Here is a 12,394-nt window from a genome sequence, read left to right as displayed (position 1 = left end):
CTGGGCCAGGTCAAGGCCAGGAGCCTGGAACTCAGTGCGAGTGTCCCACGAGGGTGGCAGGGACTCCAGTATTTGGGCTGTCATCCGCTGCCTCCTAGGGTACTCACTAGCAGGAAGCTAGAACCAGGACTCAAACCCAGGCTCTCTGGTTGGTAGGGGACGCAGGTTTCTCAGGTGGAGTCTTAACCACTATGCCAAGTGCCCGCCCTAAATATCTGCTTATATCAGCGTTCAGTGGTTCTGTTTTTCACGGGACTATTCTCCCTGCGTCTTTCTTTGGCGTCACAGAGGTGAGGCCTGGCTGCCACGCGTCTTCTCCCTGCAGGTTCGTTGTGCTGCTGGGCCTCGCCCTCCCTCTGGCTGGAACCCTCTTCGTGGCAGCCAGCGCCTGGGGGTCAGCCCCTGGGACACTGTCAGTCCATGGAGCCCCTTCTACCACCTACGGGAGTCTGCCTTTGAGAGAGCTGGAGAGCGAGGAGCAAAGAAACAAAATTGGAGAGGCTGATGGGTTGCCCCCTCTCTTACCAGCAGGAGCCCCAAGCAGAGGAAAAAGTAGGTATTTTAATGAAACTAAGACCCCCCCACCACCACCACCACCAAGAGGGGAAATAAACAAGTGCACAGCTGGAAAAGACTTCCTACAGGGCTGGATTGCTGGGAATGCAACAGCTTCTGAATGTGGGTTTTCCGTGCCTGTTGGGGCAAAGCGAGGCCACTAAAAGTGCTGTTTATTTCTTCAGTGTAACAACCCAGTGTGTTTCTGTGCTCATCATAGACGAGGGCAGAATGCAGCAAGGGTTTCGCTGCAGGCACTCTCCCTGAATCTCCACGATCACTCCGTGTGCTTTCACTGTCACAGTGACACACGCAGTTCAGAGACGTGTCCGCCATCATCGAGGTCAGCGATTCGCATACACACTGGAGCCAGGGGAGCGATTCCGCAACACGAACTCCTCAGCGCAGGAGAGACACCCAGCCCAGCAGCGTGCACAGTGAGAGGCTGGAAGTCCCTGCGCCACACTGTGCTGGGTCTGACTGAGGAGTCAAGGGCGTGACCTTCACCTCCACCTGCCTGCATGCGAGGCACACACGGGGCATAAGAGCCTTCGGAAAGTTCACATGGTGCAGAAAACTATGCCTGGATCTCAAAGTTTTAGCACCAAAACAGACTTATCTTTTGAAAGTTATATATTTATCTGAGAGATGGGGCGGGGACAGGGGTAGGCAAGAGAGGCGTTGGGGTGGACTGGGGGAAGGGGAGGGGGAAAGGGAGAGAGAGGGGGAAGTATACAGAGAGATCTTCCATCTACTGGTTTACTTCCCAAGTGCCTGCAACACCTGGGGCTGGGCGAGGAACCCAACTAGCTGAGCCATCAACTGGGAAGCCATCAAGCAGGAAGTGGAATAGGGAGGGGAACCAGGACTCGAACCTGGCACCCTGACACAGGATGCAAGAGTCCCAAGCAGCTTCTTAACCACAAGGCCAATGCCTGCCCATGCCCCATGCCCCCTGCCCCTCGCCCCAAATGAACTTGATCTTTCAGTTCTCTTTTCCACAAACTTTTTGAAGTGCCCTTATGTCCGCATCTCGCACAAGAAGAGTCTGGTGACGCACAGGACCTCAGGGCATGGGGAATGATTTTCGCAAAGCTACATAAATGTCCCTCCTGACTCCAGCTAAGGGAACAAAACTTTTCAGAAAGTTTAGTGCCCAGACAAGAACATGAACACGCGAGAAAGTGGCTTCAGGGTGGATGTCCAGCATGCGATGATTTTCTCAGGTCCTATTCAGATTTTAGGGCACAAACCAAAATGGGCCACACCAACCAAAAACCTCACCAACAAGAAAAGCGAGCCACAGAAGGGCCCCGGGGCCGTCTCCTTCCCAGAGTCACAGGTGACTCTAGCAATGGCGCTGGCCCTTAGACCCACCCATGAAGGCAACGTTAACCGTTAGGCTGCCGAACGAAGGCCAGTCCCCGCTGCCGTGCCATTTCCACCCACGGCCCTGGAAAACACCCGCTCTGTGTGTGCGTTCCAGTCAGGTTTCGAGGACGGGTCCAGTGGCCTCTGCCGAGTCTCAGAAACCCGTCAGCACTTCTCACGTGATGTGGTTCCAGACCTTGGTCGGCGCCCCGGCCACCCTCAGACACCCATGGTCATGGTCGGCGTGGCAGAGAGGGCACACACTGAGAATCCCCAGTCGGACCTGCTTTGATCGCTAACTCTGACCTCGGCTGCTGAGCTGTGTGAGCCTCAGTTTCCACACGTGGAAAGTGGGATTTATGGAAGGAATTAAATGAGATAATACACACTCACCTCCTCTTAAACTTCATTCTCCTTGTCCTCATCCTCTTCAGGGAAGTGGGGGTGGGGGAGAGGGAGAAAGAGCAGGGGGCTTTCATCTGTAAGACCTCTTGCTTGTGGACCCTGCTGACAAGTAGCAGGGCTGGTGGGCCCCAAGGCCATGCCGCGGGCTTCGGTCAGAGTGGCCGGGAGCTCACAATCACTCGAATTCACCATTGCTTTCATCTGTGGCTGGCCAGCTTGCGTAGGCCTGCATTTTAAGGTCAGATCACCGGATTTAGGGCAGACACACCTGGTATGGAAATGTTAGGTTCCCGATCTAAAATGAGCACCCCCTGTGACGGGAACCCCGAGGTTACACTCCTTTTCCAGCTGTTATATTTAACAGTGGTCTCAAAATGGGGGTTGTTCTTGTCCTGTTGCCATAGCAATTTTTTTTTTTGGTAGTTAATACCAACAGGGGTAAAATACCACACTCTGGGAGGACTGGAAATCGAGGAGGGACAGCAGGGCTCAGCCTTTTTTCCTCATTCTTTTTACATTCACAAGCAAGTCAAATCAACACAGCACTACTGTACCTTCTAGAAGTTTACAGCCAAGATGGGCTTTCTGGTCTCGATTCTTTATCCTGCACAAGTAACTGCAGCATTTACTTAGGGTGGTTTTCTTTTTCTTTCTTTCTTTCTTTTTTTTTTTTTTTTTGAGAGAGAGAGAGAGAGAGAGAAAGGTCTATCCTTCCGTTGGCTCACTCCCCTAATGGCCGCCACAGACAGCGCTGCGCCGATCTGAAGCCAGGAGCCGGGTGCTTTCTCCCAGTCTCCCATGCAGGTGCAGGGCCCAAGTACCTGGGCCATCCTCCACTGCCCTCCCGGGTCACAGCAGAGAGCTGGCCTGGAAGAGGGGCAACCGGGACAGAATCCGGTGCCCCAACCGGGACTTGAACCCAGGGTACTGGCGCTGCAGGCAGAGGATTAGCCTAGTGAGCCACGGTGCCAGCCAGGGTGGTTTTCTGACATGAGCCTTTCTGTCGATATTTAGGTGGGAAACATGAGTGACTGTGGAGAATGAGAATTATTTCTCCTCAACAGATTTTCTCTATGTGCTTATATTTTACTTGAAAGGCAGACAGGGGAAGCGAGGGGGTGGGGGAAGGAGAAAGACCTCCCATCTGCTGTTTCGTTCCCCAAATGCCAGCACCAGCTGGGGCTGGGCCAAGCCAAAGCCAGGAGCCAGGAACTCTGGGTCTCCCACATGAGTGACAGGGACCCAGCTATTCGAGGCACCAGCTGCTACCTCCCAGGGTGTGCCACAGCAGGAAGCTGGAGTGGGAAGTGGGGGCAGGACGGGAACCCAGGTGCCCTGACAAGGGATGCGGGTGACCCCAGTGGAGTGTCACCCCTGTGCCACGTGGCCGCCCTTACGAGATTGCCATGAAGTGAGCAGCGATGGGCTGCAGGCCCTGGACGTCAGAGCTCATCCTTTGTGGTCTGTTGCTGAAAGTGGCTCACAGCAATAACACAACATTCAGATGGGTTGCAAGATTTTTTTTTTTTTTCTACTTTTTTTTTTTTTTTTTTTTTTTAATTTTTGACAGGCAGAGTGGACAGTGAGAGAGAGAGACAGAGAGAGAAAGGTCTTCCTTTTGCCGTTGGTTCACCCTCCAATGGCCGCCGCTGCAGCCGGCGCACCGTGCTGATCCGATGGCAGGAGCCAGGATCCAGGTGCTTTTCCTGGTCTCCCATGGGGTGCAGGGCCCAAGCACCTGGGCCATCCTCCACTGCACTCCCTGGCCATAGCAGAGAGCTGGCCTGGAAGAGGGGCAACCGGGACAGAATCCGGCGCCCCAACCGGGACTAGAACCCGGTGTGCCGGCGCCGCAAGGTGGAGGATTAGCCTATTGAGCCACGGCGCCGGCTCGCAAGATTTTTTTAAAGCACGGTCGCACTCAGCGCTTCTCCCACTGTGCGCATCGGAACTACCCGGAGGCTTGTCACAGCACAGGGTGCTGGGCCCCAACCCAAAGCCCCTGGCTCAGGGCAATGCGCATGTCCAGCCAGCCCCCGGTAGGGCTGAAGCTGCCCGTCCCGGGGACCTCACTACGGGAAGCAGTGGCCACCGGCCTCCACCTGGTCCTCCCCATCCATGGCCCTGGGGGTCTAACACCTTCCAGGCACAAATGAGCACAATGCTACTCAGCTGTCTCCCCTACCGCCACTTCGTTTCAGATTTGATAAACCACTGGTGGGGACGTTCACCGATGAGCAGGACTTCCATGGGGAAAAACTGTGCTGGGGTGAGTTTGGGTTCCAGGTCTTGCGGTGGGCACGGGCGTAGGCCGTGGAGAAGCTCTGGGGGGTTCCCAGCAGCCAGGACTACATGAGCAGGGCCTGGCTGGTCAGGGGCTGGACGCCTCCTCCCAGCATTTAACACCAAATTGGAATGGTCTGTCACGCGCTTCGCCTCTGGCGTTCTCTTTCCTGCCCTCGTAACTGGATTGCTGTGTCTTGCGGGTGGCATAAAGCTCTTTGCCGCATTTTATACCCTTGGAAATCTGGCGGCGGTAGCCACTGTGTGCTTTTTAATGGGACCCATGAAGCCACTGAGGAGATGCTGGAAACAAGATTGCTTGCAACAGCTATTATGCTTTTGTCTCTCGTGGTCACCTTGCATGCTGCCCTTCAGTGGCGTAGGAAGGGACTGGCCACATGCTGCACGTGGAGTTCTTATCAATGACCTTGATGCAAGGGACGTATCAACTAAATGCCAGTCTTCTACGTCGAAAATCAGAAGCGTGTGGAAAAGAACATTCAAATGTCTCCAAAACAGTGCCAGTGCCAGCTTGGCCATTCTGTATACCGGAAAAAATGCCGTATTTGATCTGTTCAATGCTTGTCACTGCGGAGTCATGATGTGTCAAAGAGGAGGAGATGTTTAAGCGTTGTCATCTGGAACTTATTTTTAGTCAGTTTTTAAAATCTTTTCAAAACATCTTTCAAAATGTATTTAAGGGATAAATCTGTGCTGTAAGGATATTCAGCTTTTTTTTTTAAATGTCCACATTTTTACAGCATTTTTAAAATCTGAAGTGTGGGGCCACTGCTGTCATGTAGCAGGTTAAGTCTCTGCCTATAGTGCTGGCATCCCACACGGGCGCTGGTTCAAGCCCTGGCTGTTCCACTTCCAGTCCAAATCCCTTCTGAAGCCCCTGAGAAAGCAGTGGGAGATGGCCATGTACTTGGGCCCCTGGCACCCATGTGAGAGACCCCGCTGAAGCTCCTGGCTCCTGGCCTTGGCCTAGCCCAGCCCAGCTGCTGCGCCATTTGGGAAGTGAATCCGGATGGCAGATCTCTGTCTCTCTAACTTTGCTCTGTAACTGCTTTATAAACAAATATTTTTTCCTTAAACTTGAAATGTGGGATTTTTATTGTAAAGCTAAATATTGCTTATTATGTATAACTGAAAGTATATAAATCATCGATTTTGAAATTAAAAATATACCTGGCACTTATTTGCATAGGCAGGCATTGTGCTAGATGCTTGACATTGTTCTAGAATTCTCACAGTAACGCTTCAGGAAGCTTTGCCTGCTTTGAAGACGAGAAAACAGAGGCTCAGGGACATGACAGAATTCCACGGAACCCGGCAGAATCCAGGGCCTGTGTCTCTACATGGCCCCACGTGGCTTCTCAGGAAACTGGGCAGGAGCTAGGTGCATTAGGTGTGGGAAAATGCTGATTTTGCCAAATTCGTTGCCAATTCCTGGTGAGCGCGAAATCCTTCTAAATGAGTGAGTGAGGTGCCTTCAAGCAGACACACTCCCCAGGAGTGACTCACGTGGAAAAACTCTTTGGGGCTGGAACTTCAAAATGCTAGGCTATTAAATTCTTCAATTTAAGAAATTGATTTAGAGCACCAGAGCTTGGGCTAAGCCAGCTCTCTTTTGTAAATAGGTTTTCATTCTGCAAGGGCTGTAACTGGTACAGAGCGTTTAAGGTGCTGAGCTCTGTCCAGGGAAAATGTTTCGCAAAGCCAGCTGGAGTTCAAGTCCCGTGTTTCACAACTCCAGCCACTCAGGATAAGTCAAGTTCAACTGCACACTAAAGGGAGCACATTCAGACGAAGAGATGAACCTTCTGATGAAGTCAGCGGCCGTGACTAGTGGTGGAGCTGTGATCTCCGGTGTGCTGCATCTGGGTGGTTTTCTGTTCAGAGCGATGACAGACATCTCCTCACTGGGTCTTCCTTTTGGGGAGCAACTCGGACTAGACTAAGTTACTGGAATTAAGACTTATTCTATGCATCTGCTCTCCCACAATATGGCGCTGGGAGAGGAGGAAACAGCTTCTACACAGATGCCTCCAGTTCAACCAATAGACTGTGGGACCTGCTCCTGATTGGAGGAGAGCAGCGTACTCGGCGTGTGGGTAGCAGAGTTGGGATTGGTGGAAGAGGACTATAAAGGAGGAGAGAGACGGCATGCCCCAGGAACATCTAAGGGGAACACCTGTGCAGCCCCCGAGAGAGCCAGCCGGCGGTGTGCCGCTCCCCCGCGGAAGTGGGGAATGTGGCAGGGGGAACCGCCCTTCCACGGAGGTGGAAGGGTCAGTAGCCAACCTGGGAAGAACCAGCAGCAAACCCGGGGAGGGCCGAGCAGACGAAAGAACAACGCAGGGTCCTGTGTCGTTCCTCCACGAAGACGGGGAGCGACACTTCCTGATACTCCACCGATCGTCACAAGATCCACGTTGATTCCCATCACGTGGGTATGCACGCTGGACACAGAGAAGTTCATCCACTTGTCAGAAGTCACAGGGTTAACGCATGTCAGCCAGATCCAGAGCCAGGAGTGTCTGATGGGACCCACAGCACAGGTCGCAGAGCCACCTGCTACCTTAGGGATCTGTAAGTGGTTCAAATGCCCACGGATGGCATTTCCGGGGACACGCGGCTTATGGACCAGACGGCTTCTGACTGATGTCCACATTCACCTCTCTGACCCTGGGCAAAAGAGGACGAGGGTCAGAGGTTGGCACTGTGGGACCTGAGCTTGGGAAGAGTATTCTGCATTAGGCACCGACCTCAGCCATGTCTGTTAGGGAAAGTCCAGATTGCAGGAAGGGAGACCAAATGAAAACTCCCCATAGTTCAGGGGTTGAGCTGGCCAGGGCAGGCTGAGAGCTCTGACGCATGGCCAAGATCACTGGGGCGGTGTGGTGCTGGCTCCTGTTGTGGGCAGTGCGTGGGTGGGCACCGGCTCCTGTTGGGGGGCAGTGCGTGGGTGGGCGCCGGCTCCTGTTGGGGGCAGTGCGTGGGTGGGCGCCGGCTCCTGTTGGGGGGCAGTGCGTGGGTGGGCGCCGGCTCCTGTTGGGGGGCAGTGTGTGTGGGTGGGCGCCGGCTCCTGTTGGGGGGCAGTGCGTGGGTGGGCGCCGGCTCCTGTTGGGGGGCAGTGTGTGTGGGTGGGCGCCGGCTCCTGTTGGGGGGCAGTGCGTGGGTGGGCGCCGGCTCCTGTTGTGGGCAGTGCGTGGGTGGGTGCCGGCTCCTGTTGGGGGGCAGTGTGTGGGTGGGCGCTGGCTCCTGTTGTGGGCAGTGCGTGGGTGGGTGCCGGCTCCTGTTGGGGAGCAGTGCGTGGGTGGGTGCCGGCTCCTGTTGGGGGGCAGTGTGTGGGTGGGCGCCGGCTCCTGTTGGGGGGCAGTGTGTGGGTGGGCGCCGGCTCCTGTTGGGGGCTCTCGGGGCGACACTAACGCCCCTGTTCTTGCCCAGGGTTCCTAGGAGCCATGGGCCGTGCCCTGCAGTGCTTCTCCTGGCAGCAGACCGTGCAGGCCATCCGGACTGCGAGGGCGCCAGGAGGCACCTGCCCCGTCCTGGACGGCATCCGCGTCTCCAGTCTACTCTGGATCATCTCGGGACACGCCAGCCAGATGACCGCGTGGCTCTCTTTGGGTGCGAAAGCTGACAAGCCTCGGCTCTGGGAGAAGGCAGGGAGGGAGCACAGACCCTCCCGGGGGTACAGTCACGTGGGGCCGCGGGATGGAGGCCGGCGCCTCCCTGCCAGAGCCTTCTTCCTGTTAGAAAGGCAGCCCAGAACCTCCTCTGGGTGGGGTTTCCAGTCTAGTGTCCGCTGGCTTAACTCCTCCTGGGTACCAGTCAGGCAGCGGCTGCCGGGTGAGCAGGGAGCCCTGAGTGCTGTATTTGCATCGTCCAAGGAGCTGGATTGCTTCTCATTAGGCTTCATGAGGCCATAAGCTAACGTTTGTTTTTCTCCCTGAAGAGCAGGCAGACGTAGAGAACCACAGCGTGCGGGTAAGGCTGGTTAGGACTCAGTGGGTCCCGGCCTTCTCCCTGGCGCCGCAGCCTGAAGCCTCCCATCAACAGCGGTGGCGGCCTCTCAGCAGATGTCAGTGTTGAGGGAATGTCCCGGAGAGAGGCCCAGGACAGCACAAAGCCACAGTTAGGGACCCCAGTCTCCACCTCTTATTTCCGATCTAAGTTCTCCCCTTGAGAGAGTTACACTGGGTTTTGAAGCCCTGGCACATACCACCATGCACCTTCAGCGTTTTCTGGAGGGCGAGATCACACGACTTGCTGCTATTAAACAAAGTCGCGCCTTTTTCTTCTTTCTGTCTACTACAGATAATGTGCTTGAATGGAGGACGAGGGTGCTTCAAAACCCACTGCACCTCTACTCTCGCAGCGGCCCGTTCTATCTCGGGGTTGATTCGTTTTTCCTGATCAGGTAAGGAGGTCAGGCTGTCTTGTTGTTTGTTTTGGGATTTGTGCACTTGTCTGTGCGCCTGTGTTGTGCGCTTGTGTGCTCACTTCAGTGAGAAAAGCCAAACGGCCCGCATTCACTCACTAGGCTTCTGTCCCATTCGACACAGTGTGGTTGTCACAGGCTACCCTCTACTGTATCTCTGTTTAATAAGTGAGTTAGGTCGGCTTACAAAATGGGTCTTTTACAAAAGTTGATCTTACTTATACAAACTGTTTATTTTTAGGGTTCTCAAAATTTCAATCCATAGACAAGATGTCTGATGAAGTTTCCAATTCTCATTCCAGTGAAATGTGAAAAATTAAGAAAGCGGCGTGGTATTTCATAAGGCTATGTTTATTTAAATTAACGATTAAGAGCTAACATGTCTGAATTACTTGAGAAACACCAGCCTGTGTGCTAGGTACTTTTCATTTACTCCTTGTGACATCCCTGTGCAGTAGGGGTCACTGTTAAAGGCCCCACTTCTTTTTTTAAAATGAGGTGAAATCCACATAACATAAAAGTAAGCCCTGGAAGCGCATTTAGTACATTCACAGTGTCGCATGGCCACCTCTGTCTTATTCCTGAACACCTTCGTCAGCCCAAGGCAAACCTGATGCTCGTCAAGCAGTCACTCCCAGGCCCTATCCCCCATAGTTCTTGGAAGCCACAGTCTGCTTCTTGCCTCTCTGGATGCACCCATTCTAGACAGTTCATGGCAGTGGAAACATGACAAGCGGCCGTGGTGCCTGGCTTCTTTCATTTGGTGCGACCTTTCTGAGGTTCGGCCATTTGTAACATGGATCGGCATTCCATACCTTTGTATGGCTGACAAGTGTTCCACTCACTGCACAGACAGACCACAGAGCCCTCATGTAAAGACCAGGAAGTTGAGACTGAGGGCATCGTCCTGGTGGTGGCCCTGGGATCCGCACCCAGCCAGCCACGCTCCAGCACCCACTGTGTTGGCCACTGTACTGTCCTGTCTACATCTTTGGGGCAAAATATCCCTTCCTTCATAGAAAGATGGCAACAGCGGACGGAACGCATGCAGCCATCCAGCCACCTGTTCCTGAATGCTTTCATGCCAGGCCTCGTCCTATGCCTTAAGGATACATCGATGGAGCAAACTTCCGTCGGCAGGGATGCTCGTGCAGAGGCCAGGCCCTTAGCGGTCAATAAACAAGACACAGTCGGATAAATCTCAGGAAGGAAATAGAACCGCAGGAAGGAACCAGCCCTGGGGAAAGCTGGGAGAAGAAAGTTTCGGGCAGAGGGATCAACTAGTGCGAAGGCAAGAGTCAGGGAGCCTCGTGCAGGGAGGAGAAAGGTCGCTGCAGCCCGGTGGCTGCGAGGGAGAAGAGGGGAGAGGCAGAGAGCGCAGGGCCGGGGAAGAGTCCTGGAGGCACCGGAAGTCACTGGGCTGGTTTAACGTGGAAAGTAGCATGCTCTCACTTATTTTAAACACTGTCGCTCTGGCTGCTGTGTGAATAATAGACCTCATGAGGACAGGTACGGAAGCAGGAGACTTTGCTCAATTTGAGACAAGCTAAGCTGGGGGTCGGTTGGCGGCTGGGATAGAGAGAGAAGGTGGCACTCGGGATACGCTTTACAGGTGGAACTGTCAGACTTGTGGCTGGTTCAGATGTGAAGTGTGAAAAAGAGGGAGGAATTGGAACCATTTTTAGGTTTCAGTCTCAGCGGGAGGAGATGGTGGTGGCATTCACTGTGATGGGAAAGAGTGGCGAGGACGCAGGGTGCAGAGGGGAGGTCCAGTGTCTATTTTGGACGTATGAAGATGAAAGGGCCCTGTAGGGGTCCCATCAAGCTGTCAGCGGACCAGCTGGCTATTAAGGGGAAAGCTCAAGGTTGGAGATGGGAGTTTTGGGGTCTCTGGCAGAGAGGCAGCATTTAAAACCATGGTGTTCAATCTGATCCCTCTAGGAGGGACGGCAGACTGGAACTGAATACCAGGACTTGTGCCTTCCAAGCTTTAGGTGCTGGGAAGGGGAGGGGAGCCCACAGAGGAGTTGGGAAGTGAGTAACATTAAATGGTGGCTGGCGCCGTGGCTCACTAGGCTAATCCTCCGCCTTGCAGCGCCAGCACACCGGGTTCTATTCCTGGTTGGGGTGCCGATTCTGTCTCGGTTGCCCCTCTTTCAGGCCAGCTCTCTGCTGTGGCCAGGGAGTGCAGTGGAGGATGGCCCAAGTCCTTGGGCCCTGCACCCCATGAGAGACCAGGAGAAGCACCTGGCTCCTGCCATCGGATCAGCGCGGTGTGCCGGCCGCAGCGCGCCAGCCTTGGTGGCCATTGGAGGGTGAACCAACAGCAAAGGAAGACCTTTCTCTCTCTCTCTCTCACTGTCCACTCTGCCTGTCAAAAAAAAAAAAAAATTAAATGGTGGGCACAGGAAGACCCCATAAGGACCAGGAGAAGAGAGCTAGCTGCTCAAGGAGGATGGGTGTGGCCAATGGGGCGCAGCACCTATGAGCTGAACGTGTGAAGAGAGAATCATTGGATTTCTCAACTGGAGGCCTTTTGGTGAAGGAGGGGAGAAGACGGGGCATGTGGGCACCAACATTTAGCGTGTAAGGGGAAAAGAAACGGAGTGGCGCTGCACAGTTTACGGGGCACAGAGGGGGCCGGTTAAAGGAAAGGCATTCACGACACATCTGCAGTGTGTTGGGAATGATGGGAAAGAACGGGACAAGCTAACGGGTGCTGTTCATGGCCGACAGCAGCCGCAGAGCCACGTTTTCATAAGAGCTCCCATTAAACAGTTTGTATAAGGCTATGCAATTCGAAGGTGGGTAAGCCTTTGGGTTAGGAAAGAGCAGTCCCAAGCTGGCAGAGCAGTAGGAAGGGGACGTGAATCACCGTGCGCTTCCTGCAACCCTCTCCTCCCTGCTATCCTGGGTCCCTCTCCTCCCTGCTATCCTGGGTCCCTCTCCTCCCTGCTATCCTGGGTCCCTCTTCTCCTCGAGGGCCTACACAGCCGGGCCTTCATGGTCCAACTACCTACAATGAACCTACCCTGAACCTACCCAGCAGTCTCTGCTTCATCTTCCTGGACCTATTTATTTTTTTCTCTTTGCCTGACATGCTACGGATGCCACATTTGATGAACTGGTTGCTTGTGTGTCTGTCGATGATGGAACGTCAAGCAGGACTGTTTTCCATCGTGTGTGCCTCTGTGTCACCTGGGCCTAGAGTGGGGCTGGCCAATGCCCAGCACTCAGTGTATTGTTGTTGATGGGGATGACTCCTGGTTTTATCTCAAGGCTCTGCTGTGAGAGTTCCTTGTGGTATTGCTGAGAAGGTAGGGTGCAGAGACC

General features: G+C 54.1%; 1 protein-coding gene and 1 long non-coding RNA gene across 12 annotated transcripts in view; one reads left to right on the top strand and one right to left on the bottom strand.

Annotated features, from left to right (window-relative positions):
• LOC149123699 (uncharacterized) overlaps positions 1–2,862 on the bottom strand; it is a 45,064-nt gene extending 42,202 nt beyond the window's left edge. For 3 of the 6 annotated variants that reach the window (XR_016213951.1, XR_016213949.1, XR_016213950.1), the window contains exon 1: positions 2,320–2,852. This is a non-coding gene — a long non-coding RNA (uncharacterized LOC149123699). Of the gene's footprint in view, positions 1–2,319 lie in introns of all 6 variants that reach the window. The other 3 variants (XR_016213952.1, XR_016213953.1, XR_016213948.1) reach the window with 3 other exon arrangements.
• The window catches only part of LOC100354357 (O-acyltransferase like protein), a 57,466-nt gene that overhangs the window by 22,279 nt on the left and 22,793 nt on the right, over positions 1–12,394 (top strand). For 2 of the 6 annotated variants that reach the window (XM_051851882.3, XM_089305052.1), the window contains exons 5-7: positions 326–552; positions 8,068–8,247; positions 8,938–9,040. In XM_051851882.3, the coding sequence (XP_051707842.3) occupies positions 326–552; positions 8,068–8,247; positions 8,938–9,040 (510 nt within the window). The other 4 variants (XM_089305054.1, XM_089305056.1, XM_089305055.1 and 1 more) reach the window with 4 other exon arrangements.

This window comes from Oryctolagus cuniculus, chromosome 10 (assembly GCF_051225735.1).
Source record: "Oryctolagus cuniculus isolate XC-2025 breed Fujian yellow rabbit chromosome 10, ASM5122573v1, whole genome shotgun sequence".
Lineage (NCBI taxonomy): Eukaryota > Metazoa > Chordata > Mammalia > Lagomorpha > Leporidae > Oryctolagus > Oryctolagus cuniculus.
Note: the sequence above shows the minus strand (reverse complement) of the source record. Positions and strands in the feature narration are given on the sequence as shown.